This window comes from Oryctolagus cuniculus, chromosome 18, assembly GCF_051225735.1.
Source record: "Oryctolagus cuniculus isolate XC-2025 breed Fujian yellow rabbit chromosome 18, ASM5122573v1, whole genome shotgun sequence".
Taxonomy (NCBI): Eukaryota; Metazoa; Chordata; class Mammalia; order Lagomorpha; family Leporidae; genus Oryctolagus; species Oryctolagus cuniculus.
Window position 1 is genome coordinate 17,716,994 of NC_142884.1, and position 18,115 is coordinate 17,735,108.

At 55.1% G+C, this 18,115-nt stretch overlaps 1 protein-coding gene across 6 annotated transcripts in view; it reads right to left on the minus strand.

Annotated features, from left to right (window-relative positions):
- The window catches only part of SIPA1L3 (signal induced proliferation associated 1 like 3), a 242,469-nt gene that overhangs the window by 89,841 nt on the left and 134,513 nt on the right, over window positions 1-18,115 (minus strand). For all 6 annotated transcript variants that reach the window (XM_008257242.5, XM_008257241.5, XM_089319237.1 and 3 more), the window contains exons 3-4: window positions 9,604-11,400; window positions 5,910-6,040 (exon numbers count right to left, since the gene is read on the minus strand). In XM_008257242.5, coding sequence (XP_008255464.3) covers window positions 5,910-6,040; window positions 9,604-11,119 — 1,647 coding nt within the window. In that variant the 5' untranslated portion in view covers window positions 11,120-11,400. The remainder of the gene's footprint in view (window positions 1-5,909; window positions 6,041-9,603; window positions 11,401-18,115) is intronic.

Genomic DNA, 18,115 nt, shown 5'->3' on the forward strand with positions numbered 1-18,115 from the left:
AAAAACAAATCTCTTTTTATCACAGGCAAGGAAGTTTTGAAACGGATTGTGAACAGCAATGATGTCAGGTGCTTTGTCCTGCCAATGTGGGTGGCCCCCGGGTTGTGGGTTCCCATTAAAGCACCAACAGGCTCAGTGGCTCACTGTCCCACTGACACTGTCCCACGGCGCCCTCTGCTGGGGCCAAGGGACAACACGGACTGGAAAACTTCACCAATGCCCACTACTTGAAAAGCTCCCAGCTTTTCCTTCTGCATTGGGGGTAAGTAGGGCGCTAGCAGATCTTGAGTGGCCAGCTCTGTCTCCACCTGGTCATGTCCACTGTCATCTCCCACCTGGACAGCCGCCTCATTCTGGTCTCCTTGTCCCTGCCCCACTTCCAGTCCATTCTTCCTGGAGCAGCCCGAGTCACATCACAGCCCTCTGGCTCAGAACCCAGTAACATCTGGCATCTTCTCACTGCAGGTTATGAAATCAAGTGAGCTGTGAAAGGGACACAGTGCTGTTCAAGCAAGGGGGCTCCTACCAGCCCAAGTGAATCTCTACCCACTCCCTGCCTTTCTCTGTGCTGTGCAGTCTGTGTACCCTTCAAGAACTTCTCCTGAAGGTTGCTTGGGAGTTGTCCACCCAGGCTGGGTTTGAATCCCAGCTGTACTTCCTCCTTAGCTGTGTAGCCCCGAAAAAAAATGGCTTAATTTATCTACCCTGCTTCTTAAGATTTATTTATCTGAAAGACAGAGTAAGGGGGGAGGGGGGGACACATCTTCCATCTGCTGGTTCACTCTCCAAATGGCTGCAACAGTCAGGGCTGGGCCAGGTTGAAGCCAGGAACTCCATCTGAGTCTCCCACGTGGATAGCAGAGGCCCAAGCATTTGGACCATTCTCTGCTGCTTTCCCAGGCATGCTAGCAGGGAGCTGGATCAGAAGTGGAGCAGCCGGGACTCAAACCAGCACTCATAGGGAATGTTGGTGTTGCGGGTGGCAGCTTAAACCACTGAGCCACATGATCAGCCCCTGAACTTGTTACTTCACTGATAAAATGGAGCTAAGAATGCCTACCTCAGGGCACTGAAAGGAGTCAATAAAATAATCCCTGTAGAGCTGCCTGGCACAACATCTGTCACACACTGAGAGCTCAAGACATGTTAGCCGCTCTTACTTGCAGACACATGTCAAGTGTATACAAAGCCACATACAATACTTCAGAATTTTTTAAAAATTTAACCTCTAACAAATTCTACAGTTTGTTTTTTTCCTTAGAGATTATCTTAAGGGCGTATGCCACTTACATAATGTACTTAATGGACAAAACTGAGGTCCCTTTGCTTTCTTCACTGAAACTTCCCCTTTTCTACTTTGCACACTTACGTATTGCTTAAATTGTTAACAATGAGCACTTGGTACTTCTCAGTTAAAAAGACAAACACTGTTAAAGAAAAACCCAATTAAAAAAAAAAAAACATTGCAACTATGTCCTGGCAAAAACTCAGGTGTGGGGCCGGGTTGTGGTGGGACAGTTAAGCCACCACCCTTAATGGATGCCAGCATCCCCACACTGGCTACTCTGCTTCCAATCCATCTTCTTGGTAATGCGCCTGCGAAGGCAACAGAAGATCGTCCAAGTACATGGGTCCCTGCCTCCCAGGTGGGAGACCAGGATGGAGCTCCTGGCTCCTGGCTCCAGCCTGGCCCAAGTCACTATTGGAGTCATTTGGGAAGGGACCCAGCAGATGAAGGATCTCTTTCTCCGTGGTTCCCTGTCACCTCTGCCTTTCAAATGAAATGAAATGAAATACCCCCGCCATGTTTGTCAGGCCAAAGGGAACTCATGCGGCCTGGTGGGCTGGACAGTCCTATGTGCCAGGCGAGACAGTGCCAGCAAAGGGGTTCAGGGCAGTCAGTCCTGGCCTGGACTTGTCCTGTCCAGGCTCACTGGGGTGGGGGCCAGGAGCTGGCGCTTGGGAGTGTGGTGCCAAAGCCCAGCTCCAAGTCTGTTCCTGCCTCAGTGGGAAGCCTGGCACTGCCAATGCTCATATCCCATCTGCTGGGAGCTGCGGGCCCACTTGACGCTGTCTGCTTGGCGGCCGGGGGTGGCCATCTGGGGCAGGCCAGCTGGCTGGCTTGGAAGGCAGCCTGGGTCCTTTGCTCTGGCCCCCATGCCTTGGTTACAGGATCCTAGGGCATGTGCACATGGAACCTTGTCAACGAGTTCAATCCCTGCTCCCCAGGATGGTTCTCTGGCCTCTCAGGAAAGAATGATGGCCACAACAGCGGTGCCAGTCACGGCACCGGCTGGCACGCGGGGCACTGAGTGCTTAGCAGCCTGGGGCCACCCCTGGATGTGCGCAGACCAGAGATTCTCCCCTCTTCTCTAGCTGGAAGGTCACAGCCTGCAACCCATTTTGCAGATGAAGAAAGCGAGATGCAGAGGTAGAACCCTCTGCCCAAGGTCACATGGTTAGGGGATGGCAGAGCTGTACTAAACCAGACTTCAAACTTGACCTGACAGGCCCTGTGCAGCGGTGGCTAAGAGCATAGCCCACGGGGCACTCTGACAAGTGATCATCTCTCTGGGCCTCAAGGTCTTAATCTGTAGAATGGGGATGATAACTAGACCCTTGGCATGGGGGAACTGAGAGGATCTGATGGGTTAGGGCACGTAGAACCCTCAGGACAGTGCCTGGCACTAACATGTGCCCAGAGCGTGAGCAATTACCACTGCTGGTGTTCTTCTGGGGCTACGTGATCCTCTGCCTGATGACGGGAAAGGCCTTAGGAAGGAGTGAGGCAAAGCCTGCCGGCCATTGCCCCTCCCTCCGACTCTAGGTGATGGGGCTGTGCCCGGGCCGAGACTGTGTGTGCGTGAGGGTAGAGAGAGGCCTGTTGTAGTTGCAAACCTTATAGGGTGCCACAGTCCACAGGGCTGACTCGAGTGTGGCGAGGGGATGAGACTGAGATCTGCACTTCTTACGTGCAACCTCACCAAGCCCATGCCACAGTCCTAGGAGCCTGGGATTTCCAAGAGGGAAATGGAGGCTTCGAGTGGGGAAGTCACGTGCCCAAGGCGTCAGAGCTGCTGAGCGGCAGAACTAGGACTCATACCAGGTCTCTGCATATTAGGCATGGCTCTGCCACAAGACCTTGGCACTGGGTGGTCCCGCTGCCTGAATGCTATTCTCCCTCTCTCCCTCCTTTAAGTCCTTACCCAAATGTCATCTTCTCAGTAATGCCTCTCTCGATCATCCTGACCTCCCCCCAACCTTCCCTGCTCTGTTTGCTGTCTTGCCATTGTGGGCCATGCTGTCTGATTTCCTACAGTGCCTTGTGTCCTGTCTGTCTCCCCCATGAGAATGTAGTCCACTCCTGCACCCTCTGTGCCCAACAGGGCTGGCAGATGGTGGACCTGTAAAATGGATGAACCCCAGACCCTGACTGTGAGATTTGAGTCTTGTACCTGGCCCGGGTGGACTGGAGTCCCCAGAGGCTTCTTTTGTGGGTACTGGGGTACAAAGTGGATGTAAGTAGGGGCGGGCACTGTGGTGTTGTAGGCTAAGCCTCCACCTGCACTGCCAGCATCCCACATGGGCACCAGTTTGTGTCCTGGCTGCTTCTCTTCCAATCCAGCTCTCTGCTTATAGCCTGGGAAAGCAGTAGAAGATGGCCCAAGTACGTGGGCCCCTGCACCCACATAGGAGACCTGGAAGAAGCTCCTGGCTCCTGGCTTTGGATAGGCCCAGTTCTGGCCATTATGGCCATTTTGGGAGTAAACCAGAGGATAGAAAATTTTTTCTGTCTCTTTCTCTGTCTGTAACTCTACTTCTTAAATAATAGAATCTTTAAAAAAAAGTGGATGCAAGTAGTCATACACTGGGAATGGCATTGAGTCCATTTTAAACTGACTGAGCAGGGACCACATCAAGACAATCATGCCCTGACCCAGGATCCAGGCACTAAAGCCCCTGACCCTCAGCACCTGTGACACGGTCTGGTACTTTAAAAATTCACTCAGCACATTCCAATTGCCGAAAAACAACAATGCTGGCCTTAGTTGAGCTCCTAACTCATGCATGGGCCCCAAGTGCAGTGCGAGCTGAGTCAGTCGTCGCCCAGAGACAGCTGTGTGTGGCAGCTGGAGCACAGGCAGCCACCGGCTCTGCCACACGGGAGGGTACAGTGGGCAAGTCCCTAACCTTTCTGTGCCCATTTTGTCCTAAATGAGGACACAGAGCCTTTGTCGCCGAGCTGTGATAAGATTTAAGTGGTTAACACACACGAAGGACATAGAACCATGCCTAACACACAGCATGAAGCGGAGTCGCCCTAGTAACGAACTGTAATAATTACTGCTTGTTGGTATATGACTGTGGCTGTCGTCCCACCCAGCAGTTGCCCGGGTGTCCTGCAATAGTCTGATGGGATGGGCGCTGTCACCTCACATCCTGCCCTGGTGCTCATCTGCCCAGAAAGGTGAGCAGAGGCAGGCAGGGGCTAGGGAGGCAGAGGCCAGCGACCACCTGTGGTTCGGGAGCACCCTCTCCTCCACTGCCACCAAGCCTCCCTGCCATCCCAGTCCCCCTCGGTGGGAAGGTCTTCGTCGGGGGACGGGGTGAGGGCCCTCGTGCAGCATCTGCCAGTCTGGATGAGGTCCAGAATGCGGCTGGCCCCAAATCCAACGTCCTGGGCAGCAGCAGCCTGCTGCGTTTTCAGGCCCATGGGGGCTGGGGGACTGCTGCACTGTGGGAGACCCACTTCAGAGGGGCCTGCCTGGCTACCGATGGTCCCTTTTCTGGAAAGCCTTTTGGAAATTTTTTGGGCAGATTTACTTGGGTCATCTGGAAATTTCTGCTTGCCTAGCTCCCCTCTTTCTGCTGAGGAACTAACTGCCCTCCCTCCTCCTCCAGGTGGCTCCCTGCCCTGCCCCTGGACCAGGGTGGAGCCGCGTCCTAGATCTGGCCAGCTTCCCCATCACCCCTGTCAGCGACTGGCCCGGGGTGCGGGGCTTGGGATGCAAGCGCTGCCAGTCCGAGCTCTTCTCGGGGATTCCGCAGGTAAGAGTGTGTTCCTTTGCAACGAGCAGGTATAGAGACGTAGACGATCTGTGCAGCCAGAGCCCATCTTCCCGGGACACAGAGGGAGGGAGAAGAGCTTTAGAGCGGCAGAAGAGAATGACATATTCACAATGCAGAAAGAAACACAGCCCAGCAGAGCAGAGAGACAAGGAGGCAGCATTCTGCTGACCTCACTGGATGAGTGCAGCCACGCCTGAAGCTAGCCCTGCACTTGCAGTTACACGAGCCACTGAATTCTCTTTCTGGCTTAAGCCACTAACAGAGATTTCTGTCACTTACAATAACGTAGAGTCCTATCAGAGCAAGGATGTCCCCAATAGGCCTCCTTCCCTAGTCACAGCTGACATTTAATCCAGGGGAAAGCTCTGGCCACGTGTGACAAAGGGCTTCTCTCCCCAGAACGGAAAGTCTTGATCAGCCTAACAGCACAGCCTGTTGGGACGCCCCAGTTCCTGCCAGGCCTGAGGCTGTTGTCTTCATTCTTCTTTCCATTACGTAGGACACCCCATAATCCTGAAATGATCTCTTCCCTCCCCCTTTGCTCCTTATGCTAACTACAGCTAATCTCTTGCAAATAGATTTTGCAATCTTGGGCTTCAAAGTCAGGTAGACTGGATTCAAACCCCAGCTTGGCCGCTTATTCTCTGATCCTATGCAAGTCATTCAATCTCTGGGTCTTAGTTTCCTCTTCCACAAAATGGGAGACTAACAGGAACACTCTCCCAAAGCTGCAGGGAGGGTCACACGGAACGAAGCAGAATACGGCACAGAGGAAGGGCGCGTGAGGGAGAGCAGCTCACTATCATCTATGTTGTAGAAATGACAGGGGTGGGACTGACCTCGCGGGTCCGGAAGATGATCCTGTACTGGTACTGAGGTCCGTGATCTTTGTGGTCTTCCAGCTTCTCCCGCTTGATGCTCACGGCCACGGGCCCCAGCTTCTCATCCACACCAAAGTAATTGGCATGCTCTGCAAAGGAAGAGCAGGCGAGTGCAGTCAGGGCCCACGGCAGGCCAGCGGATGGGCTGACAGGGGCATCCCTGCCACCCAACCTCATGCCTGGCCACAGCCATACTCAATGGAGAAACTGCAGAAAGTGAAAGTTCCAATACCGTACCATCTCTACCAAAACACAGAACTTTCTGACACTCAGCGCTCTTATCCGATAAATGGGGGCCTTGGTGCAACCCACAGTTCGGAGAGACGACGTGAGGGTGAGGTAAAACTACAACTATAAAATGCCCAGTACTGTGCATGGCATGCAGTACACCCAGCACCGCTGAGATTAAGCCCAGGTTTGCACTGCCTGACTTAGCTGCCAGAGAGTTCCTGTACAATGGTTAAGATTCTGCCTCTGGGAGGCTCACAGCAGGGTTCTGGCCCTCCTCAGAGGCATGGCCCTGGTCAAGCAGCTGCCAGCATTCTGAGCAGTAAAATGGGGCTGGGGCAGGCTTGCCCCTCTGTGTAATTGTGAGTATCTCCTGCCTGTGCTGGGAAGCCATCAGCAGTCTGGCCTGAGCCAAGTCCACAAGGTAGTAGTACCCAGCGCCAGGGACGCAAGGGTGCTGCAAGCAGCCACCTCACCTCCCACCTCACCTCCCCACCCTAGTGCTCCGAACATTCAACTGATGGCTCCTGTTCTCAGACACTCTCGTCAATCAAAGACTCATCTAAGGTCAAAATGCTGTGGCCTGGTTCACAGCCCCCATCAGAACAGCATCTGCAGAGGTTCCAACAATCTCCCCAGCTGGCGGAGGACAGACTAATACTGTAGTCCTCGGATGCCAGCTTGTTCTGCAGCACCGACAGGGTGGCTGTGCTGCTCCTGGTGCGCACCCAGCACTGTGGGAGTGCCGGCAGATGGCAGGCCCTCAGTGAACACTGATCACGGGCTGACTAATGAGCTTCCAGGGCTACACAGAAATCCATTTTAGAAAGAAAATGGCAGTTTTCAAACCTCCATGCTGAGTACTCAGTACCTGTTCAACAAAGAACTAAGTACTCTAAGGTATAATCTGACTTGATCCTTACTTGATCCACATTCCTTTTCTGTATTTCATGTGTGGGCTGAAAAGAGCGTGTTTTCTATGGGCTAGGCACAAGGTTAATCTATCTAAGTGTACTATCCAGCTTTGATTAGATTACCAAAATCTGCTCTATCCACGCGTGCTGGCTACGAGACCTGCCCGTTTCAGAGAGGGAGCCTTGTCTGCTTCGCTCACTGCTAGGATCGCGCATTGTCCCCTTCTCCCCGCAGCCGTCTCCATTTTTATTTCTGGGCCCTAAACCAGCTTTCCAGGCACACAAAGGCCCACGACTGTCAGAGCTTCTTGGTGGGTTTTTAAAATTCAACATAACATGGCCTTCTCCTCTCCTCCAACAAGTGCTTTTAGCCTTGAGGCCTATTTCACGTGCCTTTCTCCTGGTTAGCGACTGCCTGGAACTGCTTTTCTCATCCCTTAATTTTCTTTTTTTTTGACAGGCAGAGTGGACAGTGAGAGAGAGAGAGACAGAGAGAAAGGTCTTCCTTTTGCCGTTGGTTCACCCTCCAATGGCCGCCGCGGCCGGCGTGCTGCGGCTGGCGCACCGCGCTGATCCGATGGCAGGAGCCAGGTGCTTCTCCTGGTCTCCCATGGGGTGCAGGGCCCAAGCACTTGGGCCATCCTCCACTGCACTCCCTGGCCACAGCAGAGAGCTGGCCTGGAAGAGGGGCAACCGGGACAGAATCCGGCGCCCCGACCGGGACTAGAACCCGGTGTGCCGGCGCCGCAAGGCGGAGGATTAGCCTAGTGAGCCGCGGCGCCGGCCTATCCCTTAATTTTCAACCTCTTGGTCATTTTCCTGTGGGCTTGTGCTGCTCCCATAGTCACCTGTGGCGCTCACATGAGGACGGCCACCATCTAATAAGCCATGGAACAGGCACCGCACGCCCTGGGCTGTCCGACTCCAAGTGTGGGCTCAGCGGGATGACGTGGGTGATATTTATGATTCTTGACTAGGACACTGCTTACTAAAATTTCTAGAAACTTACTTGCTGTGGAGTACTAGCTGCCTACTTATAATCTACTTTCTCCAGCTTCCCTGTATATGGGAATGGCTGGCAAGCACAAGTGCTTGGGTGGGGCATCTGTGAAGGGAGCTGTCTTGACAAGAGGTGCCTTTCATCCCTACCCTTCCTGCTCTTTCTCTGCCTGGAAATGTGGATGTGATGGCTGATGCTCTAGCAGCCTTTTTGGCCCAGAGGAACCACCCTGAGGACTGGCATTCTGCTGATGCTGACCAGTAACCACACTGGCCCTGGGCTGCCGACCTTGAGGCTTCTTTGTAGATGAGAGATGTTTCTATGTTGTGTAGGCCTGTCACTAGCAAGTCTGAAATGACACAGCTACTAGCGTTTAAAACCAGGGGAGGCCACATAAAATAAAAATATATGACGTTTAAGAGCGTCTTGCAAAGTGAGAAAGGCCGGCAATACGGGGTTTGTCTGCTTTTACACATGACACAGTGAGCTAGAGCTGAGCAGGAGCTGCCTAGACCCTGTCTGGCAGGCTTCACTTCTGTCCATTTGCTGCCTGGCCCCATGGATGCCCAGGTCTGGGGTCTCTGCACTAGGCCATGCTGCCTCTCGGGACTGCCCACCAGGAGCAGGGAGCCGCAGGATACATGGAGCTCATCTCTCCTCAGTGTCAATGCCCTCCACACAAGGACAGCCCTGTCTTTAAAATGGATCCAGAAGCTGCCTGAAAGATCCTTTCCTACTGCTAGGCTCCCGCCCTGGACCTGTCCCTCACCTCCTGCCTGGGCCGTCACGGCAGCCTCCTCCCAGGTCTCCCTGCTCCCCACACGCAGCCAGAGGGAAGCTGTGAACCCTGGAACCAGGCCAGGTTCCTCCGCTGCTCACATCTTACTCAGGGGAAAAAGAGAGTCCTCAGCGTGGGCCCGAAGTGCCCCAGGCTCTGACCTTGTCATCTCTCCCTCAGTGGGCCACAGTGCCCTCTTCCTCTAATGTTTCAGGCCTGCTGGTGCCTGTGCCAGGAACACTGTCCCCAGTCTGCACGTGGCTTCCTCCCTCAACTCCTCCCACTCAGTACTCAGATGGCATCGGCTGAGGAAGCCGGCCCCCACTGTCCCTACTGAACGCTGCAGGCCCCAGCTCACCCTCTGGGTCTCTCTTCCCTGGCATGTAGCCTCCTGGGGCACCTCATTGTGCCTTAGCCGGCTGCTGTGACGTTAAGTCTAGGAAGGCGGAACTGCTGTTTGAAGCTGGTCAGTACCGTATCCCTGGCACAGTGACACCAAGCCCCTGCTTGCTGGGCAACTGCCTCTCTACTGGGGCCTTAGCGGACGAGGCGTTAGCCAGGCTTGGACACAGGACTCAGGGCTGGGTGCAGTTCCAGTCTGCCTCCTTCTAGCCCTCCAGGTCTGATTCCTGCCGAGTCCTCAGTGAGGAGCAGGCCTAGCAGAGAGCCAAAGACGGCGCGGTGAGGGTCTCGGAGACAAGCCACAGCCCACCCCTGTCCCCACCCTGTCACCTTTGCCCACGAAGTAGTCCTGGTAGTAGCGGGCACCCAGGTCCACGTGCTCGATGCTGTACTGCCGGGGTCGACTCTGCGTTCTCTGCTGCTCCTTGGGCACCTCCAGCACCGAGATGCTGGCGTTGGTGCGGTAGGAGCTCAGGCTGGGCTCCGTCAGGGGGCCCTCACTGCCACCCGGGGAGCCCACAGAGGCCCGGGAGAAGCTCACGTTGCGCTCGCACTCGCCGCCGATCTCGTTGCGGAAGTGCGGGCAGCTAAGCAGCAGTTCGTTGCTGTTGTCATCGCCCAGGTCCTGCTCCAGGTTCTCCTTGCAGTTCAGGTCCTCTGTGCTGGTGAAGGCGGGGTCCAGGCCGCCCAGGCTGTGGGCCCGCGACGCCGTGAGGGAGGCCATGGCCGAAGCAGCCGACGCGGCGGAGGCGCCCGTCGTGGTGTTGCGCCGCTGCGCCACCGCCACCCTGTTGGCGGCCGCCTCGTTGAGGTCGAACAGCATGCTCTGCACGTCGAAGTGGGCAAAGCTCTTCTGGCACACCCAGGGCCGACTGGCCTCCGGGGGGCTGCGTCCCTCCTCCGCCTCCCCCGGGGACCGGCCCGCCTCGCCTTCCGGCTTGCTGCTCCGCAGCTTGCGGAAGATGGACGAGTCCACCGTGTCCCCGCCGCCCAGGCCCCGCGCAGGTTTCTTCCGGGCCTTCTCCTTCTCCTTCATGGGCTGCAGTGGGAGGAGACTGTCCTTGCTGGGCTGCCCGTTGCGGGCGTCCCCCTTGGCTCCACAGCCGCCCCCCACCAGATGTGAGCCGGGATCTGCCCGGAGGAGCTCGGTGAGCGTCTGGGAGCCGCGGGCCTCGGGCTGCTCGTTGCGGAACTCATTCAGAATGTCAAAGAAGCTCTGCTCCGGCACGCCCTGCACGTCGATGGACGAGGTGCTGCCATACTCGCGGAAGAGGGGCAATGCGCCCGTGTGCCTGGGGCCCCGCGGCTCCCCCACGTCCTCCACGTCGCACTCGCTAAGGGTGATCTCGCTGCTGCTGCGGTGCCGCAGGGGGAGGAAGGCCCTGCCGGGGGACCGCGGCCACCCGTCCTGGAATTCCACATCTTTGGACCTTCTCCTGGAGAGCCGGTGGAAGGCTCTGGACCCTGAGGAAGCCGGGGTGCTGGCGGGAGGCTGCCCGTTCTGTACGCTCCTCATGGAATGGGCCACCTTGGTGGCCTTCACGCCATCTGTATCCTGGGAGGGGCTCGGGTTGTTCTGCTCTCTTAGGGCCTCCCGCTTGGGCGGCCAGTCGGCCACTCTTGCACGCACGCCCATCTTGGGCATCGCAGGGGTGGTGGGGCTGGGGCGGGTGGTAGAGGTGGCTGGGTTCTCACCAAGGGGCTGGGACATGCTGCCATTTTGGGCCCAGAATCCCATGGGCGTGTAGTCCCCCGTGTGCGGCCCAGGCAGGACGTCAGCGGCTCTGGCCCCACAGCTGGCTGCCAGGTCCACGCCATCACTGGGAAGGGGCCGATAAGTGGTCATAGTCCACGGGCACTGGAGTGCTGCTGGGCCCTGGAAGCTGAGGTGTAGCTCTAGGGGGTCCCCTGGCCCTCAGCCATTGTTCAGGGCCGCCAGGCCCAGGATGAAGGATGCTGGCCCCTGAAACCAGACGCGAAGGTTGTGAGCCTGTGCAGTCCAGTTCTCCACCATCGCTGTGGACAGCTGAGCCAGGACAACCTCAGGAGGCAGGGGCTGTCCTGGGGGCTCGGGACACAGCGGCTCAGCAGGGCAGAGCAGGCAGCAAGGGTGTCTTCCCAGCCATGCTGCAGAGGAAGAAAAGGGAAAAGTGAGATGTGGCAGATGTCATTATTCCCAGAGCATGAGAAACGTGGCTTTATTTTGGGGGGACGGCTTTACTCATTTCAAAGTACTTTTAATTATGGAAATTTTCAAATATACTGAACAGCAGAGAGAGGTCTCAGAGCCACCCTGCTGGCTCCCTGACCAGTGGCTCTGCCTCTCCTATCTGTCTTCACCCAGCCTGCACTTTTGTTTTTGACAGAGTGTTTTTTTTTAAGAGTAAATCCCAGACCTCAGGTGATTGTACCTGTGAATACTATAGCTTGTATCTCTAGCAGAGAAGGTGTCTAATAAAATAACCGTGATACTATTACCACACCCAGCTAAGGGAACACGCAATGCCCTGCCTACCACACAGCTGCCCACTATCTCACTATCTCAACAGCAGCTGGTCTGCTCAACTCGGCATCCAAAGTGGACGATCCCGCCCTCGGGCAGGTCTTTTCCCTGTAATGGCCACCCTCCCTTAATTTTCACAGTATTTATTGTTGGGGGCATGGGGTCAGGTGTCATGGGGAGGTCCCCAGTTTCGGGGTCCCTGAGGTACCCCTGAACTTGCTCTCCTGACCCCTGTATTTCCTGTGAACTGGCGGCTGCACACGGAGGCCAGACGACTGTGCAGCTGTCCTGCAGGCCACCCTGCCCAGCTACTCCCCAGAAAGGAAGTGAGCGTGAGGCATGAGTCATAGTGAGCACTGGGGCACTGGAAGGGGGGCACAGAGGGGACATCTCCAGACACCTGCACAACTCAGATGCTAGGAGCAGATCCTGCCATGTCTTCGCTGAGTTCTCCCCAGTGACTCCTTAGCCTGTTAGAATAAAACCCCAACTTCAGCCCTCGCTAGGAGCCCACAGGATCCGCCCCTGCCAGGTTCCTTGACTTCTCTCTGCACCCCTGACTGAACTCTGATCTAACAAGCCTTCTCTTCTGTTCCCCCGACCTACAAGCCTGACCCAGGATATCTGGATATCTTTCCAGGTGGTTCCTTCCCATGATGTCAACTTTTCCCAAGCCCCCGTGCATACAGTGTACTTGTCTTGTAAAAACCTCTTTTAACCACTCTATTTTTTAAAAGATTATTTATTTGAAAGGCTGAGTTAGAGAGAGAGAGCGAGCGAGATCTTCCATTCACTGGTTCACCCCCCAAATGGCTACAACAACCAGAGCTGGGCCAGGCTGAAGCCAGGGGCTTCTTTTGGGTCTCCCACGTGGGCAGCAGGGGATCAGGGATTTGGGCCATCCTGCTGCTTTCCCAGGTGCATTAGCAGGGAGTTGAATTGGAAGTGGAGCAGCTAGCACTTGGACTGGTGCCCATATGGGATGCCGGCACTATAGGGCAGTGGCTTAACCAGCTGTGCCACAGCACCCGCCCCTCTATTTTTCTTAGCTGATGTCAGCATTCAACTACTTATTATCCACTCAGTGACTGCCCCACTGCTAAAATGTCAGCTCCAGAGGGTAGGGACATCTACACTGTCCACTGCTTGCTGTCTGAGTGAGCAAAAGACGGCCTCAGCACAATCTCAGGGATCAGTGCACCCTGAGTCACAGGTCTCCAGGGAAGGAGTTCACGCTCTGTCCTGCAGTGTGAAACACTGGGCTTTGTCTCTGCCTTCAGCGTCTGGAAGATGAAACCCCCTGCTAGAGAGGAAGGGGAAAGTGGGCCGCCGTGTCCTCCTTCCTGCCAACAGAACTGATTTTGTTCAGGCAGGAGAGTGCTAGGCACCTGGCTCAAGGTGTCCAATAACTTTTCTTTCCCTTAACCTAGAGCTGGCCATGGCCATTGTGGATGGTGACTACTAGTACTTCCCATGCAGGGAAGTGGAGGGTCGTGTGTGTGTGTGTGTGTGTGTGTGTGTGTGTGTAGGGGTCACTGCACAACTTGTGCCCAGAGGCACAGAGTGGAACTGGCAGCACAAGACGGAGGGGGAAGCTTAACAACCAGCAAGTCTAGGAAAAAGTGAGAGCAAATGGGAAGCCAGGGGAGCGGGGCGTGGCTGTTCTGGGGCCCCGTGACCACAGCGACAATTATTTCTGTAGATGGCAGAGGGAGGAGGCACACAGGGGGAGAGTCTGGGAGGGCCAGAGAGCTGGGCTGCGTCAGGGAGACAGGCGAGAGGCTGGGGCAGTCTGCAGTGAACCGGACGGCAGGTGCCTCTTCTGAAGAGACAAGCAGGGCCCTGCTCCTGCCAACTCAGCCTTGCAGCAATGTGTGTTTGCCAGATCATTTGATTTCTCAAGAGAAGCCAGATACCTAGAGTTGTGGGCAATTCCTCCTGTTTGAAAAGCAAAACAGCAGTGACAACAACCACCAACCAGGCAGAGAAGTTCTCCAGGACTTTGAAGAAACTGGGGACCCTGGCCGCCTGTGTGTGTGTGTGTGTGTGTGTGTGTGTGTGTGTGTCTGCCTTCCCACTTCATGCTCCCATGCCCTTCCCCGCCCCACGTTCCTCCTCAGCGCTTACCAGCCCCCCCCCCCCCGCCCGTAACAAAATGAGCTATGTTGTATCCTCAGTATCTAAATGTGTGCAAGGGGAGGGGACAGCCTCGCTTTTCACTGAATTTCACCGGTTACCTTGTGAACCATTTGCATGCATCTCTCCTCAGGCATCTGCCCAGCTGGAAGATGCCTGCCTCCCACACCACAGACCCAGGTCTGATTCCCAGCCCTGGCTCCTGGTTCTGGCTTCCTGCTACTCACACCCCGGGAGGCTGCAGGTGATGGCTCAGCTGGTTAGGTCCCTGCCACCCATGTGGGAGACCTGGACCGAGTCCCTAGCTTCTGACTCCAGCTGGCCTGCTTGCAGCCGTTGCAGGCATTGAGAGTGAACCGGAAGATGGGAGCTCTGTTAGTCTCTGTGTCTCAAACAAAAGAAATTTTAGAAACTCAATAATCAAATACTTTACAAGCAATTGCAACGAATGAGGGCCCACAAAATGCAAGGGATCTTGGAAAAATTCACAGAAAAGGGGCTGGCATGGTGACACAGACACAGTGGATTAAGCCACTACCTGTGACACCCACATCCTTTATTAGCACTGGTTCATGTCCTGGCTGCTCTTTTTTTTTTTTTTTTAAAGATTTATTTATTTATTTATTTGAGAGGTAGAGTTACAGACAGTGAGAGAGGTCTTCCATTCACTGGTTCACTCCCCAGATGGCTGCAATGGCCGGAGCTGCACCAATCCGAAGCCAGGAGCCAGGAGCTTCTTCTGGGTCTCCCAAGTGGGTGCAGGGGCCCAAGGACTTGGGCCTTCTTCTACTGCTTTCCCAGGCCATAGCAGAGAGCTGGATGGGAAGAGGAGCAACTGGGACTAGAACCGGCGCCCATATGGGATGCCGGCACCTCAGGCGGAGGATTAACCAAGTGAGCCATGGCGCTGGCCCCTCTATGAATTATTTTTAAAACGATTTATTTATTTATTTGAAAGGCTGAGTGAGAGAGGGCAAGGGAGAGGAGGGGATAGAGATCTTCCATCCACTGGGTCACTCCCTCAAATGCCTGCAACAGCTGGGGCTGGGCCAGGCCAAACCCGGACTCCACGGGAGTCACCTGCGTGTTCATTCACCCCCTCCCAAGTATATTATCGGAAGCACCGAGTAGTCAGAACACCATCAGGCACTCCAGTATGCAGTGTGGCCACCCCGAGCGGTGGCGTATCCTCTTGCACTCACAATGCCTGCTCCTCCATGAATTTTTGGACGCACCCCTAACAAGCCTGCCGGCTGGATTTGGTCAGGGGCTGCTGGTTTACCTCCTTTGGTGACCAGGGGTGCTACAGCTTTGAGAAAATGAAAATTATTTTGTTCATTTTCTGTTTACTGTCTCCACCACTAAACGTCAGTTCCAGGATGGCAGGGGTGTTTGCCATGAGGACCCGAGCCCAGCAGGACACCCTGGTGGACACCAGACCCCAGCAGGTCAGCCTGGGCAGGGTGCGGAGGGAGGGTTAGACCTTTCTCTCTGTCTCTCTGTCTGTAACTCTACCTGTCAAATAAATAAATAAAATCTTTTTTTAAAAAAAGAAAGAAACTCTCGACCCATTTTGCCGCCTTCTGTGAACACACACAGATGTTCTTGCAGGCCCTGGTCTCCCTGCACAAGCTGCTTCTCTGAGCAGGTGCAGCCGAGTCTCCCTGTGGTGGTCAGAAGAGCATCCACAACCTCCCTGGGATTCAGGGGCTGGTGCCTGTGGGTCCCTTTTCAGTTGTCGGCTATGATCTCCCTCTTCCTAAATGCACCCCCATCTTCCTGATGGGGAATCCTGACTAGGAGAGCAGCACAGCATCCATGCAGGAACCAGACTGCCGGGGCTCAAGTCCTGGCGTCCGTGGCCTGGTTACCGAGACGGTTACTCGGTTTCAATCTCACATCTCCATCATAGCCACTGCTATTACTACCATCTCTCATGCGTGGTTGGCCAGAGATCTCCCCACGGCCCTGTGGCAGAAGCACAGCTGGGGCAGGCACAGGGTGTGGGCTCAGCAGCCGAATGTCCTGTTCCAGGGCTCTGCGTGAGGGTCACGGAACACGTACGGTTACAGAGGCCCTTGCGGTGCCAGGGATGGTGGCAGGACCTTCCTGTCGGGGGGCTTTCGCTGGGGATCCGGGGTTCCTTCCTTGGCTCTTGTTTCTTAAGATTTGTTTCTCCGACCTCCTGCTGATTGTCTAAGTCCCTAGTGAATTCTGTTTCTGCCCGATTGCCAAATCCGGCTCGTGCTGCTGGCATCAGGACCTTGACTAATACACAGCGCCACGTGCAAGGGAGGCAGCCGGGGACTGTGGTGGGAGAACTAGGGCAGCCTCAGGGACAACAGCAAAAGCAGAAGTGACAGCACCGGGGCAGTCGGCTGGGATGCACGTGGCTGCGAGTACCACCGCCACCCAAGGGGGGTTTGGCAACTGAAGACACGGGATGGCACACAACCAGGGGCCAGGTATGGCGGCAACAGGGCAACAATGTCGGGTGCCTTCCTTCCCGTCCCTCTGCCTTGCTCAGTGCATCTTTTGGCTTCGGGCCTCACGGTCAGAGCTGGCGCCTGCAGCCATGCTCCGTATTGGACCCCAGATAAGGGGGAGAGGCCAGGATGATGCGAGAGTGCTCTTCTCACCCGTCAGACGCTGCTACAGAAGCAGCAGCTTTCCCAAAACACTCTCTTCCCCTCAATCCTTTCTCTTATGTCTGTGGCTACTCCAGCTGCAAGGAAAGCTGGGAAGAACAGAATCTGTGATTGTCCCCATTGTCCTTGGGCAAGGGGAACTTAGCAGCATTTGCTGCGAGAGCCGGCAACCGACGGTGTATCTGTGGGTGCGAAAGCCCCCATTCTGTCACTTGGGAAGAGACTGGGGAACTTAAGCCGCGAGGCTGGACCAGCAGACAAACAGGCAAATGCCACAGCTTTTGGTGCACTGGCTGCAAGGGGCCACAGTGTCCGTTAGAACCTCACAGGGCAGAGAAAAGGGGAAACGGTGGCAGACAGTGGGTTTGCTTCTCCAGCCTGCACAATTCCTTTTTCCAACCACAGCCCAGATTTCTCTTTAGGAAGCTGCCCTCTCCTCTGGACGAGAGGTAGGGCTCCTTCCCTTGCTCAGGAACACACCATGTAACCTGATCAGAAACAGTGAGACCCAGCGACACCACTGCCAGCAATGTTGGAGTTGCAGAATGTGCTTCCTTCTCAACCTGATCCTGAGAGGATGTGAAGGATGGAATCCCTGCAGCTATCTTGTGACCATGAGGCAAGCACTATCTGTGTAGGAGGCTAAGAGTTAGAATCCAGGTGCTGTAATCAGACTCCATTTCTAGCTGTACCTGAAGTCAACACTTTTCCATTTCCCATCATCGAATGTTGCAGTTATATAATAAAACAAGCAAAACAAACAAAACCAACCTCTACACTAGCAGCTACCATGAATGGGGGTGTTCTACGGGCCAGTACCTTTTAGGAGCAGTTTACATTTGTTAATTGCCATTTGTTAACCTTCACAACAACTCCATGATATAGGTATCATCATTACTCCATTTCACAGATGAGGAAACCGAGGGGCGGACACATGCGGTAATGTGTCCAAGGCCACACGGCTATGAGGTGGCAGAGCTGGGTTCTGACCCTGGCTCTTCCATTCCTGAAGTCAGACAGTGCTGAGTTCACGCACCAGCCCTTGCTGCAAGCAGGGGCAATGTCTGGACTTCTGCGCTTCTCATTTCCTTAGTAGTGAGCCACAAACACCTCCAGACCCACCTGCCTGCTCAGGTGCGGTCCCCACATGCCCTTCAGAAAGTCCAGAATTAAATCAGAGTAAAAGCTAAGTTTAGTTCAGTGCAACGTAATTCTGAAAGCCATGCACGTGAGATGTCTGCAAAGAGTTCAGGGAAATGCATATTATAAACAAGCTTTTTTGTACTTGAACAGACATCTTTTAATTCTATTTTTCCACAAGCTTGTTTGAGTCCCCTCATTGGTATCTCTCTGGCGTGGAAAACTGAACTCTTCAAGTCTCTCCATGCATGGAACTCGTCCCAGAGTAGGCAGGACGGGCTGGGCCAGGCCGCGGTAACGGACGCTCCGGAGCTGCCCCCGCAAGGCTTGCTTCTTGCTCTTACAGCTGCCCGCTACAGGCTGTCACTCGGCTCTCAAGCGACAGAGCGGCCCTTCCTGCTCTCAGGAACGAGAC